At 37.9% G+C, this 22,360-nt stretch overlaps 1 protein-coding gene across 1 annotated transcript in view; it reads right to left on the bottom strand.

The window, feature by feature from the left end:
- Nucleotides 1-22,360, bottom strand: part of snd1 (staphylococcal nuclease and tudor domain containing 1) — a 229,952-nt gene that overhangs the window by 78,644 nt on the left and 128,948 nt on the right. Inside the window, exon 17 of the mRNA XM_038294784.1 lies at nucleotides 7,617-7,805. Within this exon, the coding sequence (XP_038150712.1) occupies nucleotides 7,617-7,805 (189 nt within the window). The remainder of the gene's footprint in view (nucleotides 1-7,616; nucleotides 7,806-22,360) is intronic.

The raw sequence follows: 22,360 nt of genomic DNA, 5'->3' as shown, positions 1-22,360 counted from the left end.
TCCTTAGCCCAGAGGGTAGATCAGGAAATCCAGCTCTGTAAAAGCTTGCCCTCCATCCCCTGCAGGGATAGCGCCACACTGTGGTGGTGGAAGAAGCAAGATACGCTGCCCTTGCTATCTGGACTGGCTGAAAACTACCTCTGTGTGCAGGCTTCCTCCACCCCATCTGAGAGGGTGTTCTCCACGGCTGGAGACACCATAAGCGCTGAAAGATCCCGTATCCTTCCAGAAAAAGCAGATATGCTCATCTTTCTGCAAAACAATTGTTAATTTTCCCTCACTGCAAAAACGATCTGAAATTAAGTAAAAATATCTTAAATCAAGTGTATTTACCCTTAATTTGAGCAGGTAAATAAGATAGTTTGCCAATGGAATGAGTATTTTTACATTTAAAATAAGATAATTAGATAATATGCACTTGAAATAAGACAATGCAATAGTTTTTTTCTTATTTCAAATGTAAATTGTCTTGTTCCATTGGCAAAATGTGTCACTTACTTACTCAATTCAAGAAAAAATGAACTTATTTTAAGAACAAATGACTTATTTAGATTTACATTTTTTGCAGTGCTACTACTGTTTTATAATTAGTATTTTTTGTTATTTAAAATAGGTTATTATCCCATCATTTGTTATTAGACATTGTTGGTTATTAAGTTTGTTCTTGTATTCATTTTTCATTTAAACACAGATGTTACTCCAGTTTCACATTTCCTGTGGACATCTTGATCTTGTTGAGTTTGTAAGATTGTGCAATAGTTAAGTAAACAAAGTTGATTCTGATAATCAAACTGTTTGTTCTCCTTTTTCCCCCAAATTGGAATCGAAAAAAGAATCGATAAAGAATCGAATCGTTTCATAGAATCGAAAAGGGAATCGGAATCGTGAAAATCTTTTCAATTCCCAACCCTACCCTTAAGCATCACCATATGGCCCATTTACTGATTTAGTGCCTAATTAAAACATTTTTCAGATGTTGAGAGGACTGTGTTGAGAGAACTTTAGCCAGGGCTAAAGTTAGCCAGTCTGCAGCAGCCCTCCTCCAGCATAGTTGTGTATAAAGTACCACTGGCATATTTGGCAAAGCGTTTATTTAATGTGTGCTTATTGTCTTTGTTAATTATTATTCCCCCAATAAATGAAAAAAGTTAGAATTTATTATCATCAAGAAACGGTTAATAACAGGAGGTGAAATGCAGCTCCAGACTAGCCAAGCGTGTGGTGACATCAGTACGCTTCTGTTCCAATTGACCCAGATTTATGCTGCATGCTCCCGTTCTCCCAGAGTCCATACCTTCCTGTGTTATTCTCAAGAACAGACTTGGCGAGAACACGAGTCTGTACTTGTTCTTGCGAATTGAGAAACGGCCAGAGACACTTCCAGAGAGGAAGTGTTGGCGCTCCAGTTGAAGCCCAGATAAATGCATACCCAGGTGCCGGTAGCTGGACACAACATCCATAGCTGCTCCTCCGAGTTACAAGAGATGAAGAGGATCTTTGTCCCTTCAAAAATCCACCACCATCTCCTTAGCCTTCTTCACACTGATGCAGAGGCTATTGCCTGTCTTACTTTCTTTAGGTTATTGGCTCCTTTATTTTTTGGTGGTTGACTATCATATGTCCAAGACCATGTTCACAATCACTATAATTAAGGGTGCTCCGATCAGGATTTTTGGGGCCGATCACCGATTGCTGAAAGCAGTATTGGTTGAAACCGATCACCGATCACCAGTAACCGATCACTGGGTCTATCTGAAGCCTTCCTTTTATCATGTCATATATTCAATTTTAATAGTCTTAACAAAAATGTATATGTATTAAAATTAACAGAACATAATGTATTGTGAATTGTCAACTGTATACTTTTATTGACAGAAAACATTCAACATTTTACTTCCTTAGAAACATCTTAAACAGCTTAGAGCTTAACAAATAAGCCTTATTTCTAAATAAGATACAAAAAATCTGTCATTGTTAATTTACACAAACTTAAAGTACAGAGCAAAGAAAACAAAATCAAATATTTTGGGATGCCATGATAAAAAGGCATAAGGTATTTATTTTAGGCTTGTCCTGCGGTAATTAACTGAAAATAGAAGCCATGACGGAACAGTCACACATCTTTAGATAATATATCAGTTCTTGTTTGGCTTTTTGTCCTAGCTCAAAGTCTAAAATGTCCTTTTAATCACTTCAGATATTTTTCAGTAGTAATAAAGTTTTGTAAAATTCAAACAAATGCTAACTTTAAATGTTCTTTTAGCTCCTTTAAATCTACATACATTTAAAGTGCACAGCATGGAAATCATGAGTCAATTAGAAAGAAAGAAGAGGAATAGAGATTAGTAAAGCCATTTCTCTTAAAGCTTACTTGTTAAGAATCAATGGCAGATTTTGCTTTAGAAATATAAGCATCTCTGCATTTTTGGCAGACAGCTTGTTCCTTTTCTCATCTACAATATTCCCTGCTGTGCTAAAAAGTCGCTCACTATCTACACTTGTGTACGGAGCCCAGAGGTAGGCTTGTGCTGCTTGTGCGAGAGCGGGGAAACGACTTTTATTGTCTCGCCAAAAAACAAGCGGCTGTCCGCTCCGTGGGATGACTGGCTCTGATACGTAGAGGTTAATCTGCGATGATGTTGAGCTGCTGATGTCACCGCCACCATGTTCCCCGTCTTCATCCAACAACTCAGCCTACATAGCGTTTAAGGAGCCAGCTCGACTTTCTCTGGGGGCTCAGTGCCAGTCGCTTCCAGGACAAGGACATCAGAAAGCAGCCCGCGAATCCGGGGCCTGAGTGCGTCGGAGAAATATCTGTCTTTATACCTTTTTTGTTTGGTTGAAAATAAAAATAAAACTTAAATGGATTTACTTAAACAAACAAGATTTTATTTTAGCTGCGCGTAGGTTACCTAAATGCACTACCGGACCACCGTCCGTTTTCTTCTTCTTCACCACTTCCAGTCGCATACCAATGCAGAGCAACTACAGCGCCCCTAGAGGAATCGGAGGAGTGAATCCAACAAGTAGTGCGTCTCATCGGCCCATCTGATCGGCCTTTATGGAGACCGCCGATCAAACTATTTAAAGCCTTTATCGGCCGATAACGATCGGTGACCGATCAATCGGAGCACCCTTAACTATAATAAAATGGGAGACAACTCATTTATAGCTCTGAAAATACAATCTGAAGTTCCCAAATTAATTCTAAAAAACTAATTTCTTCCTCTCTCAGTCATAGCCCCCTACTCTAGACTTGATTTACCATTTTTGTTTTTTAATAAAACCCTTGTTTATTTTGTGCTTCTCATTTTTTGTAAGAACAAAAGCAATCCCTAATGACACCATTAGTAATGTTTGAACCAACCCTTTATCTCAGCAGGGATCGGCTCTGTCAAAACAAAATTAATCAATTCACACATCCCATATTGTCACAGGATGGCTCCCTGTCTGTGGTGACAAGCTTGTGCTCTCTTCTTGTTTTAAAGACTGCACTCAGCTTTTCTACCCTAGCTAACTTTAAGCTCTGCGACCACCTATTTCTTTAATGCTTCGTTTAGACCGCAAGCCGTGGAAGCAGCAAAAAAGCTTCTGCTGCTTCATTTTTGATGCTTGTACATATTAAGGTCTGACGCAGCCTCAAGAGCATCTTTGACGCTCCTGAAGTGTGTCCACTAAAGTGTGTCCAGATGGGTCTGATGCTTATGCTGCTCCTGCGTTCAATGGCAGATAGTGGCTTGGCTATATTTGCTGTAATCAGTGGGTAAAAAGTAGTTTTAATAGGTTTTTAAGTGAGGAAGTCCACCCAAAAACAGTCAGTTCATCAACATTATGATCCTGCCTTCAAATACTATTTCGGTGTCATAGCCGCTGAGTCTCCCACACACCGGTGGTGCTCTGTCACTGGAAATCCCGTTTAACGGCAGCCTCTGGGCCGGTCACCTCTTGGCGTTTTTCCGCTACTGTTTGCGGCGGCAGGAAGGTGTTTTTTTTATGTACGTAATCCAAACTGCAGGCACCAGAATAAGAAAAGTGAGCATATTTTGCTGGCAGGTTTCGACATTTTTATTCATTTAAGCGTTCATAAACTGTTTCAGGGGAGTTATAATGGCAATCCACATCAGCAGTGCCGTGACTGTTTCCCTGCCAGCTCCCAGATCAGATAAATATTTCCAACTCCAGCAGCTGCTGCTTGAGCAGCGCGTCTCACGCCTCAGATGCTCACGAGGCGCTGCTTCAGCTGCTTCGACGTGTCAAGATGCGCTTCCCCTGCTGCTCTAGAAGCGCTGCAGGCCATTTTGCTGCACCTTGACGTGTGTCAACCATTGACTTTGCATGTAATCTAGCTGCTTCTGCTGCCTCTATCACATACGGTCTGAACCTAGCATAGGTGCAACATGCTTTCCACAGTCTGCACAAAACATTTTTTTTCTTATTCAGACACTAAAGTCAGAGACATTTGCACGGACAAACTGGTAATGGCTAATGGTCATTTAAAACGAGGACATTTGATTACGTTTTCATGGGAACTTATTTTGTAGCTAAAACTTGCCACGTTTAGACTTACAGCCTATAGCTGCCAAGCACAGGCTCCTTCTCTATGGTTTCATTGCTAATGTAGCCAATGAACTGTGGCTCTTTCTGTTCGACCTGAAAAGCCTGTGCCCAGAACGTAAGTCAGTGACAAGCGCCATAAAAACCATATCACCAGGTACATCGAAATACCAAAAATGTGTTCAAATGTCATTTCATCGTCATTGAATAAAATTATATTGCGATACATTAATATTTGATTACGGAACATCCCTATGTAAAGGTCTCATTCACAGGGTGTCCCATATATTGTTCCGAGAGGAGTTGATAGGTGAGATTAAACATGCTGAACTCTGGCAAAGACTCATGATCCAACCCTTTCGAATTCCTCAATTAAAACACAATCACTTTGTCCCATTGGTCTCATTTTAGCAAAATCTCATATCCACTTAAGACAATACAGCTAAGCAGTTTTGGTGTAGGATGCTACAGCAGCAAGCCTCTCCCCCCCTTGTTGTCTCTGCTGGACCACCAACACAAACTTTTCCTTCATAAATGTGTTAGTTTGTGTGTGAGTGTTGCAAGCTCCGCACATCCTTCAGTTTATTAAGACAACCTTGTTTTCTTGTAGAGACGCCTGACACAGCAACAACTGATATCTTCCGCATCTACAGCCGTAGGGACCAAGAAAAGGCAAATAGAAACAGGAAAGGAGATGGTGAAGGATGCAGCCTGCCCTACCTCACAACAGACCAACACAGACAAGGACCAGCCACTACTTCAAAAGAAAAAGACTGGGGAAAAAACTGCCAAGCTCTCAGCTTTTCTCAAGATAGTCTCGAAGGGTTGATTAGAGCCCCAAATCCCACCTCATCTGCCTTCAAGTTGCATAGCATGCACTGATGCTAAACTGAGGAACCCTGCACAATACAAACACCAAACTGTTCACAACAAACCAGGCTGGAGCTGATCTGTCCACTGATGCCTCTGGCACACTAACATCAACCATAATCACCATCTGTCTGGTCAATCCAGGCCTCATTCTGCCATCTTACCTCAGGTCAGTTCAATTCAAAACCTTGTGTTTAAAGTCAGCCTGTCTCAACATTGCAAAGCAGGACCTAGAAACCTGTGTTGAAATTCTTAGAGCCGTCAGGAAGGTGTGGTGAAACTGAACATGGCAGGGTCTGAGTGTTCATATGGCCAGAGAGATCTATTTCCTTTCTTTTTTCCCCTCAAAGAAGCAAAGGCTGACCTGCGGACCACTCTAGAGATATTCATCTCCCTCTGCCAGTGTTTTGAGGGAGGGGAATCCACAGATGGAGAGTAATTGTAACAAAAGAAAGAGCCGAAAGCAAACAACACCACAGGAACACAGCAACTATGAACATGATAGATTTTTCGGAGTGAGAGAGAACAACCTCTTCTTAGCTCTGGCGATACATCACATTTATATGGGATGAGGAGGCATTTGTGTGTCCTCAAGGACCGAAATAAGTAGAGAGTGGGAGAGAGAGAAAGACAGAGCAAGTGAAAGAAATAAGTTACACAGACAGAGAGAAGGAGGACAACATTGACAGCTGGCTGGGCACTTTGTGCATCTGCCAGGGGTGACTTGTGGAGCCATAATGAAAATGCAAGGCAAGATCAGGATCACTGTGAGAGAGGCCACCATCCATCACAGAACTCCCATTGAGGATAGACAGCTTCAATGATAACAGCAAATATACCCATTTGCAACCCTGGATGGGGGAACTTCACAATATTAAAGCTTTACATACAACTGCTTCTGATTATATGTTCAAATAACCTAGACTAAATTGCAGGAGGTACACCTGGAACAGTTTCACATTTTGTTTGATTAAAACCACAAATTTTAGGACAGTATTTAAGGAAATAAACTTCCTCCACTTTTGTACCACTACATAAAATCCAGGACAACCAACTGCCTTCAGAAATCACATTGTAAGTAAATAGACTGCACCGGTTTGTAATTTAATCACAGAATAAATATAGCTATTCTGTAAAGGTAGCAGAGGTTTGTTGGAGAACATTAGTAAACATGTAGAGCCTAATGCAAAAGTTATGGAGAAATTCAGTTATGACTAGTGTTCAAACCTTTTACAGAGAGCTTGAGGAAGGATTATATTAATCTGAGAAAATGCATAGGAGCCTAAGGTAACTCTGGAGAAGCAGCAGAGATCTGTAGTTTAGCAATGTCCTAATGTTAAACATGGTGGTGTCAGTATTGTACAGCAGGGACCTGCTACAGCTAAGCTAAACTGTTGCTCAAAATCACAAAGTTTGAACCATTTTGAAGGGGTGAATTGGAAAACTTGTCTGTCTCTAGATACATTATGCAAAGCTGGTAAAGAATTCAACCATAAAAACTCCAGCTTTCAATTTAACACAAGGGGTCGGCATTTTTTTTTTTTTTTTTCAAACAAATCAGAATATCATGAACTTCGTAACTGTCGGATGAAAAATAAGGTCTTCTAACAGGACCAGAACCTATATGACATGATGCCATTTTCCATACAAAAATGAAAGAAATCCCCATAATTTAGAGTACTTTTAATAACTTAATTTCTTAAAAAAACTTTATTCCTTTAATACTCAGCATTTTGCATACCTATAAATTACAGATAAATAGCATAGCAAGCAGGAAAACTGGATGACACTTTGCATTTTGCAAGGTATCAAACTCAGGATGACAAACTCGCAGCCTTGCCTAGAACACCACATCTCAGACATGACAGGAGGAAAAATATATACTGATTTTTTTTTCCCCCCTCAAGGTTCTGCTTCCAGTGACAACTGTATATTTCAATAAGAGGGCAAAGATAAATGACACTATTGGTTGTGCAAGATCATATCTTCAGATTCCAGTACAACAAAACAAAACTAACCTAGATACTATCTTGGTTTTGCCTGAATGAAATTTACAGTGGCATTACAGTGAGGGATGTTCATCTCCTGGCAGCTTCATGAGGCTGCTTTATGAATTGGACGTCAGATTCTCACTGAAACATGTTCAACTGTACACAGTCATTGCTGCACTTGAGGCTGATGATGAAACCTACCTTCTCTTTCTTTTGTCTGCATGCATCCTCTGCTGAGACCAGCGCTTTGTAGTAGGCGCTGCGTTCTGCGGTGAAGTGGACCTTGGACAGAGCGTTTTCTACCAGCGCCACAGACAGATTGACACCCTCGATGTGCAGCCAGCCAATGAAGTTCCCTGCTTTGTCCATATTCTCCACTTCAACTTCAACCTGGGGCAAAAGAAAACAAGAAAAACAGGCTCGTTTAATTGTATTGCTTGTACAGTAGTAAAAGTAAAAAATAGGGATGGAAAGAAGTAACAGACAGATGTCCTTTCCTTGCTCTACTGCATACATCCCAGTGAATGCTTCTGGAAGAGGGGGTGATTTTCTTTCACAAAACAAAACCCAGCAATGCCCTTATCTTCGCATTAACTGCAGCCCTTGACATTCTAAATTAAGTACTGCCTGCTTCCAATAAGGTGTCTATTCACTCCGACAACAAGAACCAATGAAACCTCTACCAACAAGGCAGGCTGTAAGGTTTTTAAATTAGTGTTCCATGTGCACTTCAAACTAAATTAAATCTCTAAACATCACTAGGCAACTTTTTCCTAACGTAAATCATATTCAATTAATGACAGCCAAGCCCAGACTCCTTGAAATAAACAAATGAGGACAATAAAGGATCTTACAGTGCTGACAGAGTAGAAAAGGTCTCACAGCGTCACTCGGGATAGACTATAACCACATTCTGCCTATTCAGACTAATTATCTATCCATAACATTTTGTTTTAGAGGTGATGGATGATAAAGGATTTTTTTTTCTTTAGCAAACTAAAACACCTAAAGTCAGCGGAAAGTCAGAGGACAGGTGTGCTTTCGAGATAGGGAGAAGTCAAGTAATTAAGACTTGAACTGCTTAGCCCTGCAGTCACAGGGGAAATCTGAAGGGAATTAGGTTTGTAAACAGCTCTGCCTTGTTCTCATCTACAGTAAAAAGCTTTTATTGCAGCATGCTTTATATGTTCTATTATTTAGCACACAATCACTGCCTTTTGGTAGAGCTAACACTTCTCGGATCAAGTTTACCCATCTACAGATAAAGGCTGCTAATTAACTGTCTGACAAAAGGCACAAGGAGTACAACCAGCACTACTTTTTTTGAGTTTCAAATGTGAAACCATCAGACTGTTTACAACTTTTATACTTTTTTGTTACCCTAACCAGAGAGATGAACACAACTGAGATTAAAGGAGAAAATCACGGCAGAAAGTTTACTTTGTGTCTTTCTTAGTAACCATTAGTCCTGGAATAGGATTTGCAATATTAAAAATAGCTAAATATTTCTTGTCAACATGGTCTGTGTCTTACAAAGTATGATATAACTACTTTCACTGTAAATTTATGTGATTTAAAAAGAAAAAGGTCTAGATTGGTATTAGGAGCCCTGGATATGAATAAAAGTAGTTCAAGATGAATATTCCGGGGAATCTAATTTTGAGATCTCTTATTTTGAAGTAAAGGCAGTACCTTTTAGTTGATTTGGCAAGAAAGAAAATAAAAACTAACAAGAAAGCAAAAATGATGAAAATATTTTTGTTTTACATGGTATTGTTGTTGATAACAAGCAGAGAAAGCAAAGTGTGAATAAAAAGTTGTAGAGATGTGGTCCCTGCTTTATTTGCACCTGAAATGCATGACTTTGTCTCTCTGTATGGAAGGAAGGAGTAGAGAAAGTATTCAAACATTTTCTTTAAAATAATTTGATTCAAAAATGTGTTTTAAAATTCTTCAATGTAATCTTTAGAAAGCTACCCGGAAACTTTGTTTGATTTGGTAAAAAAAAAAAAGCCCAAAAGGCACCTAAAGTCATGTCCAGCCTCTCAGGTCAACTCATCCAAGTTCACAAAAATCTCATCTGCCTCTTCATCATCTGCTTTACCTCAATTTCTATGTGTTTGTCATTTACATCCATCCTAATGCAAATGCATAATTGTGATAAAAGAAGAAAATGTGTGATCTTCACAGCACCACAATGTCAATTTGGAAAGTGGAGATAAAGTTAAATAAAAAAAAAAAGCCAGAAGCACATAAGATGCATTATAATACTTGAGATTAGAGGAATAAATATAGAAACAAGACAACACTGTACCACGAGTAAAATGCAACAAGGACCTGGAAAAGCAAAGAAAAAAAAATATTGTTTTTCTCAGATCCTCACATGTAGGAGGAATGCCATAAAGGTGATTGATGCCAAAGTGAATCGGGATGTCAAGGCAAGACAGAAAGTAATACTTTAGAAAGCTGACTATACAAGTGAAACAAAATGTGAAAATAAGGAGAGAGAAAAAACAACTCTGAAAACTCTGAGTCATAGGCCATGTAGAAAAGTTATTCTCTTTGACTAATAAAAGAGCAAATTAGTCTGCAGTCTTTCCCAGAACACTTAAACAGGAAACTTCATTTACCACATGCTGCTAACCTTATGGAAGGAAAATTAGCCAGCCACTGACAACAGCATACTGATGATTACAAGATGACTACATGGCTCAAGTCAACACCTACAGGGACAACGTTAACGCAGCACAGGGCACTATTAATAGCAAACAGGCTTTCTGAAGAATGTCAACACGATATGTGAACACCAGCAAAATTGCATGAATTGACTAAACATTCAACCAGCGACATTTACAAAGGCCAAAACACACACCAACTTGTCCAATATACAGCCCCTCCCCCCTTAAAACTGCTGTCTATCAATGGTAGAAAAAAGCAGGAATATAAACAATAAGTGTCCCTAAAAGTAGAGCGGACCTTAAGGATGATTTTCCTTAAGGAAAGAACATAAGATCCTGGTAGAAATTAAAAATGGCAGATTTATGAAGAGGAGTACTCAGGACCTTGAAAGCCTCATTAAATAAAGAGAAACTGGTATTTAAGTGAAAAGGGAGAATGAAAGAGGCTAATATTCAGGTCAAAGGGGAAATTAAAAAGGATGAATTAATTTGAGCAAAGGAATATTTTTGTCTAACAGAATACAAAGTGGGGAGAAGCGTATTGGACTACTTAAGCTTGAACAGAGGATGGGAAAATTGACTGATCAATGTTCCACGTCTTGTTCAGCCGCTACTCAGAGAACTGTTTAACAGGAGGATATAATCAAGGTGAAGAGTTAATACAATCAAATATTTTTATTAAGCTAAAAGTTTCAAATTTGAATTCCTTAATGTATTTACTTTTGCTATTTTTAAAGGCTACAATTATACTGATCGTAATATTTCTATTCAAATTGTTAATTTATGATGCAATACCAAGTAATTTAATGAGTGATCTTATAGTTGGATATAAAAAGAAAACAGTCATCTAGAAATATTTCATTTTATTCTATTTCCCTTCTATCTATTCAGAAGTTGTTTCTATGAATGAAGTTGAACTTTGCTTTTAATCAAGGCTCTGAAATAAGTGTGAGAATTGCCACATTTTTCTTCTTTCAGTATTTTTCATCTCTTCAGGCAATAATTGAAAAATACAGTTAAAATAACGTATGAGAGGATTACTGCTTCCCATGAGACACATCCCAGAATTGTTTCAACATTTCTCTTTTGCACATGTCTTCACCATTCATAATGTGAAGACTTGATATAAAAGTTTCATGCTGAATTTGAGTTCCTCTCCTTTCAAATTTAAATAGGTTTGGTCTCAGTGTAGAAAGGAAAGGGGAGGTGGAGAGGAAGCTGCTTAAAGCAGAGCCCAGATGGTTCCCAGTTGAGGCCTCCTGCGAGCCAAGATGGCTCCCGCCGGAACACAAATGGGCTTTGGTAATCTCATAAATGCTAGGATTGTGTCGACACAGCGGACAGGAACCAGAAAAGGTGAAACGCACACACATATAAAAGCTATGCCAGCATGCATGTGTGCATGTGTTATTTGGTATAAATTAGGTTAAAACAGCCCATCTGACAATTTAATTCACTGTTTTTTATATATATAAAAGAAAGCTCCAAAAGGTGATAGCTCTTGCAAGAGTCTGTCATCATGCTAGAAAAAAACAAGGTAGCAGCGTGGTGTTGACCTTTCATTTAGAAACTTCCCATGCAAGCTGACCCATTTGAGCTTTATAATTTGAGTTCATCCCTTAAGAGTCATTTTCTTAACATAAAATGAAATCCTAATGTATCTTGTATAAAATGACCATTATGCTGACTATTATAAGCAACCTTTGTGGCACATACTGCAGCTGCATGTACACAAGCTTTTTCTATGAAATGGCATAAAGGAACCAAATTGGGTCATAATTATCTCCACCTTAAAACATCTCGTTGTATTCCCCTCATGACAACTTATGAATGATAGAAATTAGTAATAATAAGAAAAAAAAATCAAATCGAGGAAAGGAACCATCTATTAACAGGCATTGAACCAAAGTGAAGTGTCGTCAATAGAGTCTCAGGTAGTCCAATCTTTACTTACTCATTTTAAATCAGCTCTAAATGTAAAATAGGTGACAATTGATCAATCAATAGATCTATTTTCTTCAGGTGTTGTTGACTGGTAGCAAGAGGATAATTGAGTATTTGTGCCTTTTTTGGCCACTACAGTTTTCAAAAGCGATTTTATGTTCACTCTTCAATAAAAAAAAAATGACTAGTTACACTGTGGACTAACCTTTATTTCTTTTGACCCATTTAGCCATCTTAAAGTGAAAAAAAAAGAAGTTTTTATAGAAACACGATTTAAATCATGGTACAAAGCCATTTAGGAACCCACGCGGTCCAACATTACGATGTGTTTGGGGCGTAACTTGTGTTTGAATCCTCAGATGAGGAAGAGAAAGACAGAAAGCGGGTTCTGGAGATTAATTGGTCAGCTAAAGCTTTCAATCATGACTGGCAGTGGCACCATCATAATTTACATGGGTTTTAGTACATGATTTAATTGCCAAGATCATGGTTATCATGAGAGAGATTTAAATTTGCATGTGTCAAATTACTAGTTTGGGTCGTAAACATTTAAAAGGCCACCGTGTAGATAGAGGCAAATCCACCATTCGTTTTATTGCCAGCCAGTAAGAGAATTTGAGAGAGAGGAAGAGAGGAGGGGCTATGTATTTGTTACCTTGTGGATACAGTGTAAGGCCAATTTCCCAAGAATATGCTATTTTGTGGGGACTTACAGGTTTAGGTCATGTATATGCTAGAAAAGGGTAAGAGTCTGGGTTAGGCAGTACAGATAAACGTGAAATGAATGGAAGTCAATGCAAACTTCTGCAAGAATAGCAACACATGAATGAGCGAGCAAAGCAGCGAGTAAGTGTAAAGAAGTTTATGTGAGCCTTGTAGTCTGTAATGAGCAGATACAAGCAGTGAAGACCAGGAGAACAAACTGGCAGGTACAGACGTTTAGGAATGTCTTCATTCATTCTCATTAAGCAACAAGGCAGCAGCTCCTTTTCATGAATACCTTTTTTCCCCCCACAAAGCTGGGCACTCTCAGTTGTGTTTGCTGGTGCCTAAAAACATAAAACATCAATATTTGTGCTTTAAACTTGATGCTGCAACTCCTTGCAACAACGAGTAACACCGTCAGAATTATTTTACCATTCGAAGACCTCCTTATCTCTGTTTTGACCCTTAAAAAAATATATAAAAAGAAGAAAAAAAGGTCCTGCAGGCCTTTGCTCATTCAGTAGAAAATGCCACCTATAAAACCAGAGCTCTCTGAAGATGAACTGACTGATGATGAGCACCCGGTGTTTATTCACAGAAGCAAAAAGATCAAACCTCCTCTAAGCAACGAGCGAAGCTAAGCTTTTGATTTACATGCAAAGCAAGGATGGTTGGCACAATCAGATCATCTCAATCCCTTAAATCCTTTTCAAAAGCTTCCCTTTTAACATAAGATGAACAATTTCAGAGTACGGTAAATTTAAGAGTCATACATTTTATATGAAGAGGACAGAGCCATCCTGATAACCTCATCAGATGTAGCTGATATAGCTATAGCTATAGCTATACCCATGCTATAGCTAGCTTTGAATGGATATAGTCGTGGTGTAATGACCTCAAACCACAGAAAGTTAACCATGTGTCAATGTTCAATTTAATTTTGCACTTTGGCAGGCAGCAAATGTTGAATTGTCATTAACAGACTGGGGGTCTCTTTTTGAAGCAGTCAGTGTTTGCAACTAAAATGATTGAGATTGATATAATTGATTCAAGTTGATGTGGGACTAATGCAACAGCAAGAACAGTATTGTTCTAGACACGGAAAGGGCTATGTTCCTCTATATATATGGCAAGTAAACACTATGCCAATTAAACTGGCATATGATCAAGGACTTTAAAGAGAAAGCAAAGCCAAAATTAACTTTTTGCAGATAAATTGGGCCTTCTAACCAAAATTCATTCCATCGCCGACCCGTTTAGGTTGTCGATTGGCGACTGCAGTTGGATTTTCATACTGGTTACTAGCGGCACAGCTTGGTGGATGTCTATGTGAGCCCTGCATTGGGGTAGAAAAATATTTCACTATGACGCGCCTCTTTTGGTGTGTCAAGAGTTGCAATTCTGAGCATTGATAACTAGCATTTTAATACCCATTAAATAGATTTAGTCATATAAAATTCACTGTTCACTTTCCCTCAAACTGACTGCATCATCACTAATTCCTCTATGCTCACACTTGGTTGTGACCTTTAGTGACAAACCTCATAACAATTCATCTTACTGACTATTTTGGTGGAAATTTCCTAAAAATCTGTCTGGTGGCAGGGTTATGGTTTGAAATCAATTTAATTAAACTTTAAACTTTAGGAATAATATGGAATATTCTATTGATCTCAAAAAAGTGTAATACTTCAAAACCAATTAGTGTGTTTATTTTTCCATTATGATCAACATCCTTGTGCATAAATGTTTTTTGCTGGAAATGCAGATTTTTTTTCCATCCACAAAATGCAGTAAATCCAACATTCTAAATCTAGTAGTACTTGAAAATGTATTTTTTCTTATTAGAGATAATTAATCAAAGGCCAACTGTGCACTGCATCAAACTGTCAAAAGCAACAGCTGTACGTGTACAGCAAATTATTAGACAATTACTGCAAGGTGATAAATGCAGTGTGAAGAAGTTGCTTAGAGCTATGACAGCTATGTGAAAGGGAACTTCCTTAGCTCCAAAGTGATCCTATGTGTTTCTGCAAGTGAGAGTGTGTTATTAACAATGCAATATGCATGAGACTGTGTCTGATACAATAGGATTGTTGTGTTTGCGAAGCAGAACCAGGGGTAGCATGGTGAGTTGTGCTCTTTTCAAAGTGTTGCTCAACACCAATGGATTTCAAAGAAAAAGCCCAACACAGCTCATGATGATATACAAGAAATCCTTCCACAGTAAATTATAAGCACTAGTGCTCATAACAAAAGATTCATAAGTGTTGAGCTGCTAATGAGGTGTGGTGGCATGTAAAAGATTACAAATGAGCGTATGGACACAAATGTAAAATTTCATAGTAACTGTAAATGATTTTGAAGTAAAAGGAATTATAGAACGCCGAGGCAACATACTGCCCTGTGACAGTTTGCCATGAAACAGCTAAATGTGTAAGTATGTTACTGTGATCGAACAATGAGTGGGGGAAAGGGCATTTGGTTCCAGGATTAATCCATAAATATAGATCACCTTTACAAAAAAAGAATAGTCAGCCAAAGAGGGAAAGAGAGGAAAATAAATTAATGAATTAAACCCCTATTGATTTCTGAATGGCACAGATCAGGCCGGGATGTAAAATGTGTGTTAATGGAGCCTGTAATAAAAAAAAAAAAAAAAAAAAAAAAAAAAAAATTCAAATGGAAAGATGGGAAGAGCAAAACTGAACCAGGTGGCCCACTGTCCAGCTGCTTAGCATGGAATAAAAAAAAAAAAGAGAATTTATCTTAGTGTAGTAAATATACACAGAACAGGAAAGACTACACAGTAGTTGACTTGGATTATTGCATCTGCAGTGCAAGTGCAATAATCCAAGTCAAGCAAAGCTACTGGAACCAGAATTTCCCTGAAGGTGTAATCCCAAGGGATAAATAAGTCGAGTCCAACTCCAAAACAAAGAGAATTATCCATTCACTTATTTTTTAAAACTGTAATGTTTTTGCTAAGAGAGTCCTTTGTCTACTTTTTGAAGTAACTAGTTTATAGTTTAGATAACTAGTTTCTAACAGCAATTATGATGCCACAGAGTAGATTTACCTTTTTCCCCCAATTTGCAAACTCTTACTTGTGATTCAGTAGAATAAATACTTAACTATATGAAAGTGATGAAGCAGTTTCTACAAAAGAAAAATACTAAACTGCTAGACTGGCGAAAAAAAGGATTTTCCTCTTTAATTGTGTTTATAAGTATGGATAGGATTTAATTTTGCAGGACACTGCTGTTCAGAATGCTCACCTGAGAGTTAAAGTGGGTTTCATTCTCGCTGACAAGACAATGTGTAGGCAGAGTGGCAGGTTTAAGACCAATCATCCACCCAATCACATTGATGGCTTGTGCAGAAACCTCAGTAGATAAATCAAGAAAAAAAATAAACTAGTTACATATATTATAACCAAACCAAATATTTAGATTTACACCGCTTTAAGCTTTAAGCTGTGAAGAACAGGGTGGGGGGAGTGGGGACTGTTCCTATGTCATTTGCTCTTTTTAAATGTTTTTACAATCAAAATTAGCAGGCCTGACATTGTTGCTAAAACACACATATGACAGATAGGAACAGGTGTATGCATATCTACCCATGTGTGGACTCTCCTTGAGTGATCAATGTGACTCAGGAGGTCCCATGCATCACTGTCAAGTGCAGTCTGCTGTCTGTCGGGGACAGGGAATGGAAAAGTCAAACGGCTTCTGAAATGGCAAAGGCCATTAACGGTCAGGAAAGCAAGCATGATTCCCACCATTAAACCTGCTTGATGACCATTAATGAGATTTGCTTTCATCAATAGATAATTGATGTTTGCCCTGCATCATTATTCTGACTAAACAGATGAGTACACCCAGGTTTGTACTGATGGCAAGGGGGCAGAAAGAATATATGGTGGGCGGAAAAAACAAAACAAATATTTAGTTGAATTACCTGTTGTCTTTGTTTTCTGACTTTTGTGGCCTTTAAAACAATTACCAAACAGTTACCCTGAATGTGTCTAGCTTTTAAAAAAGCCTGGCAAGGAAATATGGAGGAAAACTGTTTTGAGACATTTAAGGCACTTACAAATCAGTCGTACAAGTGTCAAACCATTCTATTTTCTCAGCTACGGTGGATCAATTCCTGAATTGTATTTTGTAACAATAAGTGTGAAATTTACTGTAAAATTAAAAACCAAAACTGTATTTATTTTCAACTGGGAAATAAATATTATTCCCTATAAACAATCAGTCCTCTCCATCAACAATGTCTTCATTAAGTTTTACTTCTTTCAAACCTAGAGGTATGGTGCAGGACTATTTTGGTGCAGTGTGTAGGTCAGGTTTACTTCCTGGTTTTCGAGTCAATCATATGAGAAGTTGCTAATTTACCAAAACAGATTAATTAGTAATCATTAATTTAGCTGTGCGACATCCTTGTCTTTGACCAGCATGACATCCTTTGTGTTTGGTGGGTTGTAACATTTGAAACACTAGCTGTCATTATAACCTATTGCCCCTTTAAAGACCAGGTGGCGTTTTTTCTCATCAATGTCCCGACTACAAAAATAAAAGCCAGGTTTAAGGGTATGGAACTTTTTTGGCTTAAGCAGGGCCAACTCTTGTAGGTTGCCCTCCAAATAACTCACAGCTGGCTACCAAACGTAAGCAATAAATTATAAAAAGTTTTCCTGCTAGAAGGATCAAGCTGATAGCACCAGGCATTTTAAGTGGGCTACTGTCAAAATAAATTTGTTCTTTTGCTAGTGGCATGAAATGTGAAACAACTAAATGACTGTGCATTCTTTTATTTTCAAACGGGTATCTGTTTAGCCTCATGGAACTATACTCTATATAAGAGACTTCAAACTCTCTAAGCTTGTAAAATTAACTTTCCTATGCATGTTTTATTCAGTCACTGCAGAACGTTTCTAACTAATCCAGGTTACAGCTGCTCCGTCGCTGTAGTCCATGGATAGCCCTAACACAGAAAAAAGGTCAGTGACACTGAAATGCAAGACCTCTTGCAATGTAATGATGACCGACAAGATTCCACATCGGTCTGTCTCTCTCTATCTGGCCTTTGTAATGAATCAATAGTGTTGTCAGGTAGGTTGATCCTTAAACTAACACAATGCACCTTGCTGGCTTTTATACTTGAGCGAATTGCCTGGTTGCTTTTAATCCCCTGCTCTCCCCAGGGTTTCTACAATACTTTTCCTGGAAATATTTATACTTTCTCTGACTAAAATGATCTTTTGGCAGCAAATTTCAAATTTAGGCGTAGATACATACAAGTTACAATTAATTTACTGGAGACATTTCTTTGAAAACTGTACTTACTTCAGATTTTAACTTAAAGACAAAAAAAACTGCTACATCCCCCATTAAAAACACGAATTATAAAACATTTACATCATAAACACTACCTTTTATATATCTACATGACACCTCAGTTTACTCTTGCACACCTTCCTTACTACCAGCAGGATTGCCAACATGATGGCAAATGAACAAGTCTGGCGAGGATAGCGGAGGCTCAGCACCAGCTAGAATCCCTTTACCTTCTGATTCACCATAAACCATTCATCCTCTGTCTGTGCCACATCTTCAAATGAGTTTAAAGGAGCTAGGAAGAGCAATTGTTAAAGAATACACATGCATATACTGTTTTTTTAAATGCTAATGGATGACGAAGCTAAAACCCCAACACCAACAAGCCTACCCAAGTATCTCTGTATTCCCTCGAATAGGTTGTTTGCTGCATAATACGCTGCAATTCCATGGTCAAATTTCCCGGGCAATCCTACATATGTGACATAATTGACACTGCAGGCACTCTGACAGTTTTGATAGGTAAGGTAGGAAAGGTAGCTGTGGTTGCTTTAGTACTAGTAGACGACAGCATCATCAGTGCAGTGCAGTGAATAAGGCCTGTTCATGTTTCTGTGTGCTCCCTTACGCACTTTGCTGGTGGCTGCAGTTACTTGCTGCACCATTTATGTCTCATTTCCCCATCCTGCTTTTAGTTCTTATAAGGAATTGTCCCGTCACCAAAATAAGTAAGTCCTTGTGTGCTTTTGAACTAAGACTGGATTATGTCAATCGTATTTGAAAACTGGTGTGGGGGGTGGGGGTCTGCTGGTACAGCAGATGTTCCCTGCTATGGGTTGTTTTAAAGCGTCAAGGGCATGCTATAGACAAGTCTCATTGGTATTTCCGGGCTATCAAGCCATTTCTGCTATTTCTATCCGGTTGAATTAAAGCGGTGTTAATTTACATTGGTTAGTGATAACTGTAAAATGAGTACATTCTGATGCAGTTGTCATAAAACAAAGGAAGTTTATCAAATCCCCACCATGCAACAATATTAAACTCTAAATAAAAAAAAATGTGTATAAAAAGTATAACATTTTGTACTTTGTTGAGTAATAAAGTACAACAAAGTGGTAAGAACATGAAGACAGATGTGTAACTAAGCCAGTGTCTGAATGATTCCTTTCACAAAGAGGATGAAAAAGTGTCGAAAACTTAGACAGCAAACCATTAGTCCGCCAACTCATTCTTTTTTACACCCAAAACCCTCTCCAAGAAGCTCCCAGAAGTTCTTAGCAGTAACCAACCAAATCGGCACCCCCATAGTTCAAATTTAAACCACCACACTTAACTTTCTCCAAGCTTGCTCTGATTCTACAACATGGCACCCACAAATAAGCAGGGTAGGCCATAATTAGCAGAAGCAAGCATGATGGACAACACAAATAACCATGCTGGAACACAACGCCTTGAATAGCTTCAGAATTTAACAAAACCTCAAGGCAGATAATTTTCTTCATGAACTCGACCTACTCAAAACATTAAATATATTGTGTCAGTCCTACTGCAGAAAAGAGATCATAAAGATGGGTTGAGAGAAATGGCTAACAGAATAGATGAAGAAAAAGTAGGCTGGCAGTTAGAAGTCAATGGACGGTTGGACAGTGGACAAATAGAAAGATTGATGGACAGGTGGATGGTTGGGCAATGGGCAGATGGCTGTGGGATGGATGGACAGATGGATGGTCATGGGATGGATAAATGAGAAAATTATAGATGGATGAAAAAGGGGGATAAACAGGTGGATAGATGAATTTATGAATAAATGACATGGCAGTTGGGTGGACAAATGGCAGAAGAAAGGCATAGATAAATTAAGACTTACAAAAAGAAACAGATGAACAGACAAAAAGGTTGAATGAAGGACAGATGGAGAAACTGACAGAGGAATTAATAAATTCAACATTCAGACAAAGAAAACAGGTAACTTCAGCAACTGGCATATTGTCCACTCTAATCTGGATATGGAAATGACTCCAGAATCAATATTTCCCAGAATCCATTGAGATCTGACAGATAGCCGTTTTCACGTGGACCGGTAAGAGGGCGCTTTTAAAATTTATTTTCAAGTAGTTTGAAAATGGGTTCAAACATTTCAAAAAAATCATAAGTCAGCAAACCTAATCAACCTAAACCTATTAAATTGGTTTATAGATTCCTTGTTATTCAGATGGAGCAAATGCTAAGACTTCACAGAGCAAAGCAAGAGCAGAGGCTGCACAATGGCCCCAACATCCTGGTTATTAAAATCAATAACAGCAATAAGTACAATGAATCTCATTTTTAAGAGAGGGATGACATAGTGTACTGATCGATAAATATTGAGCTACATTTGTATTATTACCAATATCATATAATTCCCTCTTAACTGGATGGTGTAGTGGTCCAGGTTGTGAAAGAGAAATTGAAGTGTACATATCTGGTTGCTGCCTTACAAATCACAACAATGTATAACACTTTAAATAATGAAAAGAGTTGAAAACAGTGGTGTAGACGCACCATCATTTAATTTATAAGTATTTGGCACTTAGTTCCCAGGGGTACATTGTATTCCAGGAAAAGCCATTTAGCTTCCTTGAAGCCTTCAGGGAGCTGTAAACCCATAAGGAGAGGCAAAAGTCCAGATCTTCAAAATTGCTGCCTAAAGGAGTAAAACTCTGTGGGAAAAGTCAAGCCACATTGAGCACATAAAGGAGAGGTCAAAATTATTGGAGAGGGCATTAAGCTACATAGCCGTGCAAAATGACAGTACTGCTTTCCAACAGATCCATTTACACGTCCAAGTGCAGAACCAATAGAGTTTGGTCATTATCTTGCAATCAATGAGCAGTGCAGCAACAGAGACACAAGGGAAGTGGAATTGACATTGGCATGTTTTTACAACTAATTTTGAGAGCTAATAAAATGGAAGATCATCCATTGCCTGAAATGAGGAGACTGCATTTTAAGTGGTGTTATGTTTTAGATGGGCTGTGGAATACCAAGTATAGTACACAGAAGAGGGGTAATCTCTACTAAATCTATTACTAGTAGCTGAAATACTGAACACTCCCCTCCATCTTTGACAAACGCTTAAAAAAAGGCTAGGATTGGTTGACTGGCTATTGAACTTTAGCAAAACAGCTTAATTTTAGCAATGAAGAATTTTTAACAGCAATGCAATTTTATATTTTAGAGATTTCCACTACGAATCAATGCTGGAATTGAAAAGGTTTGCAAGCAAGTCCAACGCACAACACTTTGAATCAATTAATAAAATCAGTCTTTGTTTAGATTAATAGGGAAAAAATTATATATATATATATATATATATATATATATATATATATATATATATATATATATATATATATATATATATATATATATATATTAGGGCTGCAACTAACGATTATTTTAAAAATCGATGAATCGGACGATTATTTTTTCGATTAATCGATGAATCGGACAAAAAATATTTTTTATATTAACCTCTTTATTCCAAAATAAACATTATAGACAGAACAAACAAGCACACAAGTACAGGTTGCTCATTAACTGTACTGGTGCAATATGAAAAATAAATGTTTCTGTTAAAACTACGCAAACTTACATGAGAAATGTAGCTGTACATCCACAAAATATAGGGTACTTTGTTTCATAAAGCGCAAAAAAAGACATTTTTGTTTTTAAAAGCCCCTAAGGGGTTCAAACAATAGGTCCCCCCATTTCAACAAATGAGTTTTTTTAGACTAGAAGAGTTCTGCCTTTTAAGACAGGAAAGTACAGCAGTTAAAGTTGCTACTTGAGAAAATACTGAACCAGAGATAAAAATAGCCCTGTGATTCAAATTATAAATTGTATTTGGAATAAAAATGAGAGAACTAGGGGTGCTAAAAAACACATCCTCCAAAGACAGATATTTACATGGGAATGTGGCATATAATTAATTGACATATCACTGATCTTGCTGGATTTTATTCTGCTTTACTTCTATAAATTGCAGGATCATCTTTACTTTATCTTTGCCAGAAGATTTAAACTTTAAAAGTCTTGCCCTCATAATTTGCAAGTTAATTTATTTATAAAGTAAATATAAACGCTGCTTAAGCTAATTCAAATGAAATTAAAAGTAAAATAAGTAGCCAACCTTATCACTGTCTGTAACCTACTAACACGGTAAGGAAAGCATCAGATGAGCTACCTGAGAAACTAACGTTACGTTTCCCGCACTTTAAAACCAAACAAACATGGT

Source organism: Cyprinodon tularosa, unplaced genomic scaffold (assembly GCF_016077235.1).
Source record: "Cyprinodon tularosa strain WSP-4 unplaced genomic scaffold, ASM1607723v1 ctg345, whole genome shotgun sequence".
Classification (NCBI taxonomy): domain Eukaryota; kingdom Metazoa; phylum Chordata; class Actinopteri; order Cyprinodontiformes; family Cyprinodontidae; genus Cyprinodon; species Cyprinodon tularosa.
The sequence above is the reverse complement of the archived record's forward strand: the minus strand, read 5'-3'. Positions and strand labels throughout refer to the sequence as shown.